Source organism: Ruditapes philippinarum, unplaced genomic scaffold (assembly GCF_026571515.1).
Source record: "Ruditapes philippinarum isolate M1 unplaced genomic scaffold, ASM2657151v2 ctg5_1_1_1_1, whole genome shotgun sequence".
In the NCBI taxonomy this organism is placed as follows: Eukaryota; Metazoa; Mollusca; class Bivalvia; order Venerida; family Veneridae; genus Ruditapes; species Ruditapes philippinarum.
In genome coordinates this window covers 206,000-223,989 of record NW_026851646.1, presented here as the reverse complement: position 1 = coordinate 223,989, position 17,990 = coordinate 206,000, and the positions used below count along the sequence as shown (strand labels likewise).

At 31.0% G+C, this 17,990-nt stretch overlaps 1 protein-coding gene across 4 annotated transcripts in view; it reads left to right on the top strand.

Annotated features, from left to right (window-relative positions):
- LOC132731090 (fibroblast growth factor receptor 2-like) overlaps window positions 1-12,404 on the top strand; it is a 41,618-nt gene extending 29,214 nt beyond the window's left edge. For 3 of the 4 annotated variants that reach the window (XM_060717243.1, XM_060717381.1, XM_060717309.1), the window contains exons 9-17: window positions 553-567; window positions 1,798-1,942; window positions 2,872-3,101; window positions 3,387-3,663; window positions 3,887-3,997; window positions 4,164-4,381; window positions 4,766-4,888; window positions 5,915-6,235; window positions 6,480-12,404. In XM_060717243.1, coding sequence (XP_060573226.1) covers window positions 553-567; window positions 1,798-1,942; window positions 2,872-3,101; window positions 3,387-3,663; window positions 3,887-3,997; window positions 4,164-4,381; window positions 4,766-4,888; window positions 5,915-6,235; window positions 6,480-6,602 — 1,563 coding nt within the window. In that variant the 3' untranslated portion in view covers window positions 6,603-12,404. The remainder of the gene's footprint in view (window positions 1-552; window positions 568-1,797; window positions 1,943-2,871; window positions 3,102-3,386; window positions 3,664-3,886; window positions 3,998-4,163; window positions 4,382-4,765; window positions 4,889-5,914; window positions 6,236-6,479) is intronic. The other variant, XM_060717454.1, reaches the window with a different exon arrangement.
- Window positions 12,405-17,990: the final 5,586 nt, after the last annotated feature.

The window sequence follows — 17,990 nt, the reverse complement described above, 5'->3', positions numbered from 1 at the left end:
CGAATATAGTTAGCAAAAATAAGTCAGTTCTTGATGAAGGAAGGGTAACGGAATTTATTAATGATTTGAGATTGATGTATATTTATATGTAATTAGATATATGTCTTATACTCGGGTGAAGGGTATTTATTTGTAAAATTTCTAGATATTATATATATTATATGAATTTTCAGGTTTTAAAGAAATGGTTTCAATTTTTTTCTCTCTCTCTCTTTTGGTTTGTAAAATTTTATAAAAAATGTTTTTGACACAGTCAGATGATTAATCTTTTACATATGAAAGTATTCCTAATAAAAAGAAAACTTTAAAAATGTTGTTTCCAAGGTTGCAATGCATTAATTATGTCACTGATTGACATATTTATACATGAAATTCAGTCAACCAGAAATCTTGATTATAAAAACTGTACACATTTATTGTTAACAATGCCAGGTAATTAATAGTGTGCCATGTTGGAGAGAGTATCAGCTTGGCAGTATTTATATATGCATCTAAATTTATCGAGAAAGTGTTAACTTTTCATAACTTCTATTTTAACAATTACGCAAACAGGGTGAAACTCAGAAGGTATAATAGTATTAAATTTGTTGAGAATGCCTGCAACAAAATGAAGTCTTGTCTTTGAATGAAAATGTGATTGATTGATTGGTAGCTATAAATAGACTTGTGATCATGTGACTTGATCATGTGAAACCTGCATGGATGCTAACTGCAACCCTCCCATTTCAGTGTGCAGGTCTGTTGACTTCTAAATGTGATGTTTTTTTCCAGCATTGAAATATGTCTCACTGTCTTATGTTTTTGTACTTTAATTTTATTTTAGTTTTGCTTAGAATTTTTATTTTTTCAACAATATGTTTTTATTTTTCGTAAATTTTCTGAACCTTACTAGATTTATCTTGCTACTCTTGTGTATTGCATTATTTTGAGATACTTAATTATATGAAAAAAAGAATATGTAGATATGTATTGTAAAATGACTAACTTTACAAAATATTTGTACAAAAAAGGTTCCAAAACTTTTTAGATGCCACTATTAAAGATATTTTTTTTTGGAAGACACAAGGGTAGCATTGTATAGTGTATGTGTGTTGTTTGCTTTATGTTGTAGTAACTTTGACTAGATATATGGGGCTTATCATGAAACTACTGTATGATATGTTTAATAGAAACATAGAACATAGTTTTAAGTTGAGCCCCCTTATCAGGATAACTTTAACTCTTACAAGCATGAAAACATTGACCACTGACTTTGCTCAGATTTCCATACAGTACTAGTGTAATAAATCTGTTTAATTATGATGTATGTCTTACGACCCCCACTTTTTAAAACAGTTTCAATTTATATCAGTTCTACTTTATGATACATTGATACACAATGTACCAAGAAATATTGATAATATTAAAAAAACAAAACAATGTAATTGTTTAAACTAAATCCAAAATTTGTACATGTATATTGAACATTTTTTACGCGTAATGTAGGATTATCATACATGTGTCTAAAAAAAATTATGGTTTACTAAAAAGCATGAATTAATAATAAAAACAAAACTATTAACAGAAACATTTTAAAATGGATTTATTCTTTTCAAGTTTTGATAGATTTTTTTAGTCCTTACATAATTTATGTATAATTTATATTTTTTTTAAAAAATAAAGAAAATCATAGAAAAGCCTGTAAAGTAAGACCTAAAACACACACATTTTTTAAAAAAAAATTTATTAATTTAAATGTTTTCAACTTCCATTTGACCTAGAAGAATACTATATGTGTTTGTGTCTTTTGTTTTACAGTCTTCTGGTTTTAAAAGTACGATTGACGACCCTCAGCGCCTAGTTCTGCGTAATGTTACGAAGGAGGATCAGGGCTGGTACACATGTCTGGTTGCAAACACTGTTGGCATGAATTATAGAAGTGCCTGGCTAACCGTTCTCAATGGTAACTTTATATATATGGTATTTCTGTGACTGTTGATCTGGACATTGAAATCCAATGGTCATTTGTCTCTCTTGCCTCTTGATTCAGAATTTGTAGGGTTAGTTGTTGTTCACTTGCAGAGAAATTGGTAATTTCTGGTTTGTTATCCAGTAAAGTAACTGCCGATATGGCCCCTGTTAAAATCGTTCTAAAAAATATAAAAACAGAAACAAACTAAATTAAAATGTACACAGGACATGTACAGGACATTTTTGTATTATCAAAATTGTACATTTTTTAGCTGTTTACAAGGCCTTTATCACATATTTATGATACCAAACAAGGAAATATCGAATTTCTAGGTATTTGAGTCACTAATTTGCGATTTATGTAAGGTTCACTCGTACATTAATCAATTTTTTAGTCATCACTTTGAAATATGCATATCAAGACTTCATTAAGATATGCATTTTGAAACTACTAAGATACTATGTGATATTATATCAATCTTTGTTAAGAGTTGAAGTGTCTGTGGCGGAGTGTTTAAGGATGTTGACTTCAAACAACTTGCCCCTACCTGCTGTGGGTTCAAATCCGGACAGGGACTTTGGATTCTTTCATGTGAGGAAGCTAGCGAGCAAGCTTACAAAACAGTGGCTTGACTCGGCTGCCAGTTTGTGCATGAAATAATGCACCTGAGGTCTTCCTCCACAGGTTAAGCCAGAAAGTCACCATATGACCTATACGTTGTTTATGTGACGTAAAACCAAAAAAAAGAAAAAGCTTATTGTTAAATGAAAATCATACTTGTTTAATTAATGACCATAGTAAAAAGTAAATGACTAAAGGGGATCAAATATTGTTAATGTTATAAAAAAAGTCTGTAAAAAAAGTCTGAAAGACACTGTCTGAAATATATCTAACAGTTGGCCAATGTTTTCTTTGTTTAGAAACAGAATATGAGGAGTTGAAAGAGAAAGACAATAGCACGCTGCTTTTAGCATCACAGATGGACAGTAACCATAACAATCAGATTCCGACACAGACGGTAGTGTTCATTGGTGCGAGTTGTGCGGCCGTTCTTGTCCTCGTTAGTGTTATTGTTGTTGTAGTGTGTAAGTGCAGACGGAAATCTAAATATAGATATGGCGATGTTAAAAGGGTCATTGTAATGAGATCTGTAAGTGAAATTTTAACAAGTTTTATTGTGGTTGTTTTGCTATAAGAAAAGAAATATAAGGTTGATATTTTTGCTCAAATTGTATTCAATATAATGAATCCTCAGAATACTTAAATACCTGAAATATTGTTTAAAAAGTTTGTTTGATGACACCATACATAAAAGCTTAAAGTAAATGGTTAATTTTTATTTCAAATGTCCAGTTGATAACTGTCATTATAAATGATAAGATTTTTACATCTTTGCTTATTTAATGTTGCTTATGTAATGTTGATTGATTTACAGAATGACTTATACTATCCTGATCATCCTAACGCTGAACCGATCGGTTTTCCGGAAGTGAGAATCGAAGGAACTGGTAGACGACGTAGATTCTCCTCTGATCTTACGACTGCATCAGAATATGAACTGCCTCTTGACAGTAAATGGGAATTCCCCCGCGATCGCCTAACATTGGGTAAGGAGTTAGGGTCAGGAGCGTTCGGTGTTGTACGATCCGGAGAAGCTGTCGGAATCAATAATAGACAAGGGTCAACAACTGTTGCAGTCAAAATGTTAAAACGTAAGTACATATAGTGCACTTGGCTGCATCTTGATAATCCTCAGCTGAAAAACCTGCTTCATTACGTATTGAGCATTTTAATAAACTATAACTGTTTCTTTTAACAATTCTGTTTAAAAAAAACCTGTTGTATAAAAGATATACTGACATAGTAATGACTTACTGTTTAACATTTTAAATAATTTATTAATAAAATTATCTAAATTTGTTGTTGTGATTTCAGAGGATGCTACGGACCGAGAAATGACGGATCTTATGGTTGAAATGGAGATGATGAAGTTAGTGCGTGGTCATAAGAATATAATCAATCTGCTTGGATGCTGTACTCAATCTGGTATGTCCAGTTTGTATAGTATTCATTAAGATGCCCTCTCCTTGGAATATTTTGAAAACATTACCTTTTCAATAAAAATTTATCAATAGATATTTATCAATCAAAGTTTTAATAGTTTTGACTTTCATTGTGGTTGATGTTTATTATATTTGTTTGTACTTTGTAGGTCCTTTGTATGTGATAACCGAGTTTGCTCCAAACGGTAACCTACGTGACTTCTTACGTAACAGACGCCCGTGTACGGACTATGAAAAACCTTCAAGTTTACATATTACAATGGATTACGAAAAACCACTTATTCAAGATAAACCATTAACTGAAAAAGATTTGATATCATTTGCATATCAGGTTGCACGAGGGATGGAGTACCTGGCATCAAGACTGGTATGTTAACTTTGTGAAATTACTTGCCAATGCCTCTTGAATTGTCTCCCCATGACTATTCAAATAAATTCTTAATTTAGAGATTGAAATCCCTTTAAGTAAGTAATAGACTGTCCCACATTCAATGCAGGGAATGTCCCATTATACAAAATCAGGGGAGTGGAGTTTAATTCTTGGGCCAAATATAATTTATTATTTCAATGTTTAAAAAAAAATCGCTCATTTTTTCATATCAATATGATAACAAAGAGCTATTTCCTCGAATTGTTAAAACTTTAAAAATGATGGGAGTTTTTGTACTTTTTGATTTCTATTATCTCTACATATTTTGTTTATTGTTGTTGGGTTTTTCAAATAATCACTGAATTCAATTGTCATTTTCAGTGCATACATCGGGATTTGGCGGCCAGGAATATTCTAGTAGCCGAGGATTTTGTTCTAAAAATAGCTGACTTTGGTCTTACAAGAAACCTCTCGGAGGTCGATTACTATAAAAAGAGCGGAGATGTAAGTAACACTAGTAAAAGTAGTAATATATATGGTCAAAATGTAGGATGTGATGTCCTCGTTAATGACCCAAGTCTTGAAACACACTTGTTACTAAAAGTAGAAAAATGGAATTCATATTTATATCTACTTTAATCAACTTTGGAAAGAATGAAAAAAAACATTTTATAAAATATTATATTAGCATCTTAATCAAATTATGATGTTTTTTAGTTATTTCTGAAAAGGCAAAAAAAGGACATTATAAATGTATCCCAAACGATTTCATCATTTAGACAGGTAGACACAAACCAGAAAAGTATTTCTGTTATTATAGGAAATCTTCCAATTCCAGGAATTAGTCAATTGGTAACAAGGAAAGGAAAACATTAATGTAAACTTTAAAAATTAGATACACATGGTGGCTATACCACTTTATTGCCTCAAGTACCTGTTGGATATAAGCCGGGGAATAAATTCTGTTCACCATTCTTGAGTAATAAATAGGCCACACACAATTACATGTTACACGTTACAGTCTCGTAACATCATAAAATCATCACTTCCTAACTCATTTTTATGATATTTGTATTTTCGGTATGTAAATTGATAAAGATATAGTCCTATATTCATTAGAATGGAGTGGGGTTTTTGTCTTGATGAAATAAGTTTGTCTCTGAGTTTCAAGACTTGTTTGCAAAGGTTTAGTGGACTCTGTTATATTTAAAATCTTATTGTCTATTAGATATACATGGTATTTTATGTATTTGTTCCTACTGCTTTATAACTGTATAAGGTTTTATTAAAGTTATATTTGTATTTTATCAAAAATAATTTATGAAAATTGCTGCATACCTAAAACATAGCTTTATTAGATAAAACTGAATTAACTGCGTAGTAGAAATTGAAATGTTTGGTTATATGTAGAGATTTAAATATTTAGCTGTACTTTTAACTGCCATTTAAAAGAAGAGAATTACAAACTTGATTTGATCAAAGTATTCCAGGTTTTAAGATATATTGATATATAATTGGTATATTTTTCAGGGTCGGTTACCTGTTAAGTGGATGGCTCCAGAGGCATTATTTGATCGAAGGTATACAACTAAAAGTGATGTTTGGGCCTATGGTGTTTTGTTATGGGAAATCTTCACTCTTGGAGGGAATCCCTACCCGTCTGTTCCAGTTGAAGACCTTTTCGATTTGTTACGGAACGGGCATCGGATGGAGAAACCACCGTATGCATCAACTGAGATGTACCAAATCATGTTGAATTGTTGGAATCAGTCCCCGGCCATGCGACCGTTATTTACAAACTTGGTTCAAGACATTGATCGGATTTTGACGTCAAAGGCAGGAAATGGCGAGGTATGTACACTGACATATTATATCAGACATACAACTATTAAAAACACATATTTTCTTACAGATATTAATTTTGTATTGTAATTCTATGGTAACATATTTTTTGTTTGGTAAAAATTTAAATACAAAAAAGAAATATAAAAAGAATACCAGATTTATTTTCTGGACATTTTTGTTTTTTCAAATGCTGTGGTATATGATATAATTTTCTAGTCTCTTAGTATAGGTGTTTTGTGTTTGTTTCCAGGAATACCTTGACCTTCAAGAACCGTTTGAAACTGTTTTAATGAGCTCGTCGGACAGTCAGTATTCTTCTATGTCTCATAGTACCGCTAACAGTGAAAGTGACATTAGCAGTACGATAGTGTAGTACAAATATATACATGCTTCTTGTAGCAGTATCAAAGTGGTTGTTAAAATTGAGACTAACAAACAGTCGTCAAAATCTCCCGTTAGTTGGTAATCAGTTAATTTACTACTATATTGAGTACTAGAAGTATGTTGTGTAACTTAAAAAGAAGCGCGCACAGTTGCGATTTGAGCATTTAACTCTAGCAGCGCCCTCTAGAGGCTGCATTTGTGATAAAAAAAGTTGTAGTAACAATGCTATGAACTATACTATAGTGCTTTGTGCAGCAACTGTTAACAACCAGTGTTGTGCTTTTTGTTTATTAAATCCAAATTCTTGGTACGAAGGTGGTTTACCTGACTGCGGCGTCCATTGCGCCACCTGTTTTTCATAGACATTTGTTTCAAGACTCGGGATACAAGGAAACGATAGTTATAAGTGGTTTCCTGGGTGACAGGCAAGTGCATATTTAGGAAGGAGCAGATAGTTTTAATTGACTTTTACGCGATACAAAACAAAACCCTCAGGTTGTTAACGTAACGAAAAATATTTGAAATTGTGCACTTAAAATACACATTTTGACAGTAATGGTGCAAGTAAAATTGTGTGATTTCTTTGCGATTATAGGAGAGTTCATCATAGTTAAAAACCCTATACAAGGGGAGACAATTTATTTAATGATGCCTTCGCGATGGCCTTTTATGTGTCGCGTTACAGAAGGTGGAGACAGTGTTGTGTTCAGGGACAGTGTATATGAACTTAGTTGATTTTACTGAGCAGTAACTTTAACTTTATTGTTGTATAATTCTTTATATTTTATATAAATGTGTTCATGGGAGAAGATTCTCCATATTTTTATTTCTGTTGCCATAGAAACAAAAAGTCAAAACAATTGATTTTAGAGTGCAGAACAATTTTATTTGTTTTTATTATTTTTTTTCATGAACTATTTTTTTTGTAAGTTTTTATGACAACAAATGGCGATGTTGCCAGTATCATTGTTATGTATTAGAAGATGTCATTTTCTTCAAAACTTGCATTGTTTATCTTTGAAATCCAGTTTTATCATATTTGTTCCTAAGTGCTTACTGATATACAGTATCTTTTAGTCCATGTGTAATGATTGAAAGTTCAACCTTCGTATGTATTCATATAAGATAATGTAGTTGTTAGAAAGAAACTTTTTATCTCAAATTATATTAACAAAATTTCAAATATTTTATTTTTCACACATGCTTTTGCTTCTAACTGTCTAACAAAAAGCTGTAATTAAAAATTCTTTTCTTGGCATCAATTTTAAGGCCATTGCATATTATAATACTATATAAGAAATGTTGAAATATGATTAAGGAAAGAAAACCAACAATGTACAAATGAAATATTTGATGGTGACTTTCACCTACCGCTGCTGTCCATTAATTGGCTTGCTCAAACCAAGCCTGCAATATAATTTTAATTCTTGTTGGATGAACTTCAGGGTTTCTACAATCAACTTTTGCAATGTAATATAATATCATATAGCAAAATATCTCTGAACACAATCTTCAGACTTTATATTTCAGACTGAATTGATGTGATTACTGAAATGCACTTTCCCTTTATTCTATATTGTAAGGGAACTTTTTGTTTAACAAAGTAATATCAAATAGGTTGTCAAACTGACATTTTTATTATTTATGTATAAATTTTTTAGTTGAATTCCTAAGATTTGTAAAGATGCTGTTAATGTTTAATATTTTACAAATTTTATGAGGCACTAAATTCTGTCCTTAATTTTATGCTTTTAACATAATTTTGTATATAGAAGTTTGGAACTAGGAAAGCTGTTCAATGTCAATGATTGTATTCTATTAAACAAAGAAATGTTTGAATTATTGCATAAAATTATTTAGTTTGACTTTATAGTATAGAAATGTAATATTGCTTTTCTTGTGATAATTACATTTCGAAATACATAGACTGATAACAATATTTCATTTATTATTTCGATAAGTAAAGAAGAACCAGTCTGTCTTAAGAAAACCGTTGATTGTCTGTTAAAAAGGTTTATTCTCTCTGAGAATAAATATGAAATTGTTTTGTGTATAAGATATGAAAGGAATAGTGTATTTTTGTGATAAAAGTTTGTTTCGGGTCTTAGATTTGTCAATGTGTTATCCCTTGTTATAAATATTCATTTTCAGATATTTAAAATTGTCTTTGCCAATATATTGTGTTCCATTCATTCACTGTCTTTATACAAGAGGTATAATTTAACAACAGATCATAGTTTATAAAATGTTGATATTTTTTTTAAATTTAATACAAGTGCATCAAACTGACTGGGAAAGATTAAAATGAGTACTAGCATATAGATGAAAAACATATTTCTTTGTGCAGTGACAATATTTTTTAGCATTTCACTATGATTATTCAATAGAAATACTTCTCATTTATTGTCAAAAAAAAGACGATATATTTTTGAATTGTACATCACCTTTTGTATTCATACACATCATGTATTACATGTTTCTGTGTTTTTCTAACACTGCCAAATGCATTATAATGTTAAAGCCATGTGTTCAATAAATCTTCAAAAAGAAATCTTTTTTTTATTAAATTACTCAATGCTGTACAGATACATGTATCATTCATTGTTTGCTCTTTTCATCTCCCCACCCCTTGACCTAGTAATCCATTTTTTAGTCAAACTAGGCCGTTACGGAAGCAAAAATATATGGTAATGAATGTTTACTTTAAAATCTCCTGTTGACAGATAATCTATGTGCCCTTGTAGTATTTTACTTATAATTCCATGGAGGAAATGATGTAGGCAAGTTTGCCTCTTTTTTTTGTTTAATTGTTGATAATTGTTAAAACTGTTTTCTGTTTTATTTACACTATTTGTCAAGAGCATTGACTGGTTATTAAGTGTAGAACACTTTTATATTTTCTTCTGTTACAGCATCCTAGCTTACCAGTTTATACCTTATCTTGAGGAAATGAAGTATTCAAAGAGTGCAAAAAAATAACTATTACTTACAATTATCTTTATTTTTATAACGAAAATTAGTCAGCAATTTGTTATATTTTTTTTCTTAAAAATAAATGATATAACATACGTTTTAACACGAACTCGTGTATTTCTCATAAGGATTGCGGAAAAAAAGAGGATCAAATTATAGGGAAAAAAGTTTATTATTTAAAAAAAAAAAGATTATGAAAAATAGAGAATATTTGCTGGCAAGAAATATATTGTTCAGATGGGGAAAAAAATTATTGTTTTTTTTTCAAAGAAAAATAAATGCTGGTAAAATAGGCATGTTACACTCGAATTTCAGCAAGGCTGGATATTTGTAACATTTTTGTTTTATGATTTATGTGACCCGAGTGTTTGGTATTTTCATTGCCTCCCATATTTTTGGAACAAGGTAGGGTTTCAATTTGTCATTTGAAATATAAACAACAAAACTGGTTACACTTTAATCATGGTGGAGTCATGCTGTTAAATAAAGATGTCTCTTTCTTTTTCCGTTTATTTTTTTTTACAATGTTAAAGTTTTATACTTTCTACTTGAAAGTCTTTTCTTGTACATGTACTTAAATGCACAGGTTACTTGTTCAATTTAATAAGGTGTTATCATTATGATTTTATAATTTTGATGATTTTATAATTAAAAAAAGAGAGTATTTTGAGAAAGAAAACAGTGACTTTTATGATTTTTCAGTGATTTTAGCATGAATTCTAATTATGTATATAAATTTTGTCATGATCTCATTTTTAACTGTAATTTAATCCTGAAGTTTCAGGTGAGTTAAGTTACTTGATTTTACTGAGATAAGGTTTTCTTGTTAAATTTTATTGATATGTATAAAAGAAAAAACTTTTAGCCTTGAAATAAATTTCATTTTGATTTTTTTATTTCATTTGTAATAAAAAGAAACAGAACAGTTTTAATTGTATTAAATAAAGACTGGATGTCAATTAAGTTTTATTATAATTTCATTTTATTAGTTAATTTTATCAAAATATATAATGAAAACTGACTGATTTACAAGTTTTATCTTTCATTTTGCTTTAATTTGTGTATTTTGTTAACAACTACAAATAGTTCTTGCTGAATATATTAGCACTGAAAATGTTGAACAAAAATTATAGAATGTAACCAAAACCTAGAGAATTAGCTAACATATACAAGAAGATGACAAAGTTAAGTTTACAAAACATGTTGTTTTTGTATCATGAATCATAAATTTTTCTGAAACCCTTAAAAAAAGTACAGATAAAATAGTTGTGAATAGCAAATTGTTCAATAAATGATATATAGTGAATACAAATTGCATGTAATAATGCAAATTGGTAGGAAAATAAATTAAGAACATAAATATTTTACTATTAATGGGACTTGAGTCATACACCTTCTTTTTATGTTGAGAAATGTTTTTTAAATTAGAAGGAAAATAAAGATGTTTTTCTCATGAAACTCTTTTCGGATAATGTTGATAATGATCTGAATTGTGTGTGATATCCCGATAAGAAAATAATTTGCAAAGGAAACAATTTGTTTAGAAACAGAAACCAGGGCACATTTAGTAAGAAAATATTTGTTAATTTAAGAGAGATTTTAACATGTGTTTTGTGAACTTTGACCTGTCATTTTAATGTTTATTATTATTATCATAGTATCATAGCAGTAGAACTACCAGGTTGTGTTCAATTTCTGTCAGTTCTTTTTGTTATTTCCTTTATTACTTTCTTGTTTTAACCATTTAAACATTTTATGATATGTTGTTTATTTTTTGTTACCAGTTTTTAACCGAGGAACCTGTAGTTCTAATAGACAGGTTTTTTTTTTTAATCGACAAATAATTGACTTTGAGTACAGATTTTCTACAAAGGCATTATAATCCAAAAATATATGAAAACTGTACAGACAAGTCATAATGTGCATCTGTTAAGATAGTGTAACAAACTTAGAAAGTTAAAGAAGAGAAAAAAATGATCCTACTCAATACCAAAGTGTTCCAGTAACTTTAAATCAATGGGAAATAAAAATGACTGAAAGTTTACACAAGTAGTTACATTATTTTCAAGCATAGCACTGCACCCACAAACATATATGCACCAAAATGTTTATCACTACAGGTTGTTTCAAAATACATTAAATGTTGCACCCTACAGTGTTCCAACATTCATACATCAGACAGTTGTTTCTACTGTAAATACACTGAAATTTACTTTAATCAATTGTAATTGTAAAACGTTATTAACCGCACATGGACTGACATAATGTTCATGACAACCATAAATTGTGTTCAATCTGCAAAACCATAATCTCACGGTGTCCGCATTTACTCTATGTATGTGGTTCGCTAATTTTTTTGGTCAGTATTTTAACATTTTTGTTCACCCCTATACCTTATCTTGACTGCTGTATAGATCTGCCTTTTACAAATAAAACAATCAAATTTCCTCATTTAGGCATCCCAACACTAGTTTCATATTCCATTCTATATTATCATCATCACCACTATATCAGAATCTCAGAGAAACTAACCAAACTTTATATGACATCACTTGTTACATCAGAAATTTGTTACAGCAGAAATTATGTTAATATACAGATATTGTACTATTTTGAAAATAAAAAAATGAGCGAATTTAAATATTTTAATATATTATTAAAGAAAACTGAAAAACACATATAATTAGGTTGGGGCAGATAGGTAATAGGGATTTATGGAAATGAAGAACTATTATAAAAATCAGTGGAAGAATGCAAGTTTTCACCCCAAGCAAAGGAACATAATTTGAAATAATATATATAAATATTTATTATTTTGGTCCTTGATATAAAGCTGTCCCAAGCTTATAAATAAATTAGTGCACTCTATATAGGTATTTTACAATATATGCCAGAGTTTATGCCCTTTTCTCACACTAGTGTATAAGTTAACCTGCAACCAGGGAAAGATAACTCTGGTTGTATTTCATCAAGTAGCAAATTTTTACATACATATAGCACTGTTACTATTACTAGATATTTGCAACATTTTTAATCAGTTGTACAGGAATTTAAACATTATTTTTGCATTTAGTTCCCATCTTATAGGACAGATTTTTGTTGTTGTTAAAAACACAAACAAATTTACAAATAAAATGTCCTAAAGAGTTTTCAGTAAAAAAAAATCATACCAAAGAATAATTTTCTAAACATTAAAAAACATATTATGTAACAAAAAAAATTTAAATGTCCTCATTTTATGTGTTAATATATATAAATACTTGTAAAATACTTTTACAGTTATGATTACTTTCTGAAATTAAATCAAAATAATATTCAAGCTAATTCATATTAATTTATTTTGATGCATAAATTTGTTTTTGTCATCTTCAAAATTTGAAGTATATAAAACAATTTGAAAGTGTTCACAGGTTTATTTTGGTTAATGCTATTTTTTTTCCAGCAGCTGCAAACTTCATTTTCATTATCTATTAAATTTAGTTTCATACCACAATATTTATGCATTTCTTTTTCATTCAATATCTGTTTTTTTTGTTTGTTTATTTTCTATTGAATCAGAACAATGTTTTTTGTTATGTAATGTGTAAATTTTGTGGAAAACAAATTAAAACTAGTTAATTCAATGTTGAGTGTTTTTCTTTTTTCCCCTTTAATATACATGTACTGTAGTTTTTTATGACCCTATTACTACAAGGGATATAGGTTTATCCTTGTCCGTCCGTCACATTGTCCGTCCATACACTGATACAGTAGAAAATAGTTTGGACATCCAAGTTGTATGGCCACATTTCTAGTGGACAATATTTAAGCTTTGTCTAGAATTTGTGTAAATGGATTCGCCCTGCTTTGAATTTGGAACATGTCATTGAAACAAAAACGGAATCCCTAAAGCACGCCGAAAACGACAAAATTGAGAATGTTGCAGATTCACTTTGATTTCAAGAGTCTGTTCATGCAACTCTTACAATAACAGGTGACTGCACTTTCAAATGTCTTTATAATGTCCATACAGGTAACGAGAAAGCTGGCATAAATTTAAGTTGGATCCCAAATAAGTGTTGAGTACTACTCCGTGAACCAAATTCAATGCTTAAATTATATTTACTTATATAGAACTTGTAACTCGTAAAATGTTAAAGAGGCAAAAATTGACAAATTAGTGAAATATTTTGCTACCAAATGCGCTAAAATTTCATTTCACATATTAAAATTTTCGTATTTAATATTGATGGGTGTACATTATTTCCCTCCTCCGAGCTTTTAAATTGGGGGTTTTTCTATTTGGAAAGTACAAAATACACAAAAAATACGTAGTATTTTACAAATGAAAATAAGCGTGAATTTAAGTCGGCCGTATTTCCGTTCTGTAATGATAATCGCTAGTCCCTATCAATGAGATTGTCAGAAAATCACACCGTAATACCCCTGGTTCCCTGCCGAGCCCGATTGTAAACTGTCACAGTACATCAGGGTGTTCACAGCGCTTTGCTGTGATGATGTAACGAGCGTTTATAATGTACAGATTAAATGAAATTGAATGAACATCAATGCTGATCTTCCCACAAGTTCAGACTGATTTATTTTACAAAAGTTTTCACGTGTTGAACAGCTTCTGTACTGTTTAAAGTACATCTTGTCCCTTTTCTGTGGGAGTGGTTGTCCATTGGTTAATGTATTGGCCTTACAAACCCCGATGAAACGCCAGTTCTATTGGGAGCGTAACCAAAGTTTTTCCTAACTTAATAGGGCCTACTAGTACTTCTTAATTCTGCAAGCGGTCTCTTAACTATGACACTTTGAACAGTCTAACCAGGGCTCGGATCAACAATGCATCCCTCTAGTTTCTAAAATGCAATGAACATGATGAATATGTATAACATGGACATAAAAACTCAATTTCCAAATTATGAAACTATACATTAGGATCCTTTTATCAATTTCCTTTTTGTTCTTATTGATAATTGTTTGTAGCATACAGACTTTAAAGCTATATTTGAGTAGCCATAATCGGTTGGATATTTGGACGGTAATAAATGCTACTAACATAGTGATAAATTGGAATAAAGCGGGGAGAACATGGATGAAGGAATTGCAAAACTTTTTTCTTTAGAATATGTTGCTACCTAGACATCCGCTGTTTTTAAAGAGAAATTGCACTTTGATGAATACAAACAAACTCAACAAGAACAGAGGGAAGACCTTTGCCAATACTTTTCTGCGTTTGATCCGAAATTCGGATCATCTGAATAATAACTGAATTTTGAACTCAGATGTTTTTGCGTACTTTTGAGAATTTGCCTGACGTCATAGATTTAGGCTTGGCGTTTAATATATTTATAAACAAGCGATTCCACATGCCACGCGGGCTAGAATTCAAGATGTTTACGGTTGCCCAACCTTAGATGAAATACAGAGCGGCTGTTTAATATAAGTGAAAATCACGAGAGTCGGTTAACTGTAAATCGTAAGTGTTTTTCTATGAATGAATGGCACACTTCCTAGTTCGTAGACCTTGTATAAAAGCAGTTTGTGGGTACTAGTAATTTTGCTGAATTATGATTAATTTATGAACAGCTGACATTAAATGCTTGGTTTACAGAACGTGCGAATGCATGTAAAATGTATAATTCATCTGCAGTAGTAATAGATTCTCACCAAACAAATAAAAAGAAACATGAAATATGTGAAATATTTGTTAGATATAGCTCTACTTATGATTGCAAGCATAAAACAGTAAAAGAATGCTTTATAAATTCATAAACACAATCAATCTGAAAGTCCGTCGATAAAAGTACTGTTTGACTGTCTATAGACGATAACTTATGCCCAGGTCTTCAATTTATTCTAAAAATCCACGAAATTTCATACCTCAAATCGGAAACTGTCATGGTTCTAAATTACTCACTCCCATGTTTAATGTTATATCAAGTCAGAAAAGTTAGATATAGGACTTTTTAAAGTAAATATTGTTTAGAACAATTTAAAGATTATGAGCGGGGATCGGGATGTCAAATATTACACGGATAATTAATAAAGCAGCTTTAGTCGGAGACGACGCATTAATACCGCGAAAAATATTATGTAAGGGAAGTAAATCGTACAAGCATTATTTCAGTAATGCACCTCGTTAATTCCCTTGTCTGGATACTAGTAAATTTTATTGAATGGCGCATTAATGAGAATTGAAATGTATCTTAGAAACGACAGCTAATAGTTGATTTTACTTTCCAGATAATTGAAACAGTGTGTAAGCAATTGAAAAAAAAACATCGCTTACTTATTCCACAATGTTTATTTAACAGTACAGTGTAGAGTCAAAGGTTATAAAGAAATGTTCTAGTCTCAAACTCGGGTACTATCGGTCATAATCTGAGCACTACAGAATGTACACTGAAAAATGAAAACCTGAAGGCCAGACCTACACACTTACATTATAGATTAGCCAATGAATTTGCAGAGGAGGAAAAATAACTTGTGAGTATTTGAAGTTTTTTAACAAGATTATTTTGTAAAATGGTGAAGAATTGACCATAAATATAGATGATTAATGCTAGACCATGGATTTTAAATGTAGAAATTTGGTTATAATAGATTTAGATCATGGAGAAAAAGACCAGGTACGAGGGTCATTCAGTATGTTCTGATAATGACACCAAAAACGTTTTTGTCTTTCATTTTAAAATGATAAAACTTTGTATGAGTGACAAACAGTTTTAAAGCTACTAATTGACGTAGAGCACGTTCCAGTGCGACAAATGACGTCACATATATATGACGGCATTTGAACGTCGCTCAAGCGTCGTGGCCGCGGTAAGACTAGATGAACAGCGTGTATATATAAAGATTGAGTTTTTGAGAGGAATATCCATGAACAGTTTTATGAAGATTGTGGTGAATCTGCTGTTTCATTTAATACAGTTAATAGATGGATTAGGCGATTTGCAGATGGAACAATCAATTGCTGTTCCTGATGACCCCTGTAGCGGACGGCCAGTTGAGTTACAGCTAAGTTCCATGTTGAAAAAGTTAGTGACTTATTGAATGAAGACCTGCAATTAACATGCCAGGAGTTAGCTGAAAGTCTTGATATTTCTGTTGAGTCAATTCATATAATTCTGACACGTCATTTGCGTATGCGTCGAGTTTCTGCAAGATAGGTGCCACATCACCTCATGCGGGACAAAATGACGGACCGGTTAATGATTGCAGAAAATAAAAAAAAAAAAAAACACGTGAAAATGAAGGCGAACAGTATTTAAACCGCATTGTGGCAATAGATGAGACATTGCTTCGTAGCTATGAACCCGAAAGAAAGTCACAGTCCTCTGAATGACACACTCCAAAATTTCGAAGAAAACAAGGGAACCTGAAACACCTCGCTATATTAGCCTTTGAGAATGGCGGTGTACTGGCGATGGATTATGTTCCTCTTGGACATACAATTAACGGAAAGTATTATGAAACATTTTTGAAAAAGAAATTGAGACCAGCTATCAGGAAAAAACAACCAGCGCTCTTAAAGTCAGGGGTTCTGTTAATTCATGACAATGCAACTCCGCATAAATCACACCCAGTGAGTCAAAAATCGAGATAAAACTAGGAAGTGTTGCCTCATCCACTTAGTATTCGTCGAACACGAGTCCTGTGATTATGCCCTTTTTCCTCATCTCATTTTATGACTTAGAGAAACTTAAAGTTGCCATGGTTACGGAGCTTCAACGCATCACACGTGGTTGCCTAGAAAACGGGAATTGCCGATCGTCCGAATAGTTGGAAAGCGGTTGTTAGAAACAAGGGTAGATCTAGTTACTTTGAAGGAATATAGATACGGTAGTTGTGTATCACTTATAGTTTTCTTGCAGTCAGGCCATTATCAGAACTTATTGAATGACCCTCGTATTTAAATGATTGAGCTATACTATGAAGAATTTATCATGAAAAATATATGTGGGAAAATAGATCATGAATTTAAATGATAGAGAATAGAACATGGATTTAGATGATGGAGTATAGACCATGTACTTATATGATAGACCATGGCTGAGGAGTAAAGATCATGGATTTAGATGATGAGTATAGACCATGGATTTAAATGATAGAGTATACACCATGGATTCAGATGATAAGTATAGACCATGGATTTAGATGATATACCATGGATTTAGATGAAGAGTATAAATCATGGATTTAGATGATGAGTATAGACCATGGATTTAGATGATAGACTATGGATTTATAATATGTGTATAAATCATGTTTTTAGACGATGGAGTATAAACCATGGATTTAGATGATGGTATATACCATGGATTTAGATGATAGACCATGGATTTATATGAGGGGTATAAATAATGGATTTAGATGATGGAGTATAAACCATGGATTTAGATGATGGTATAGACCG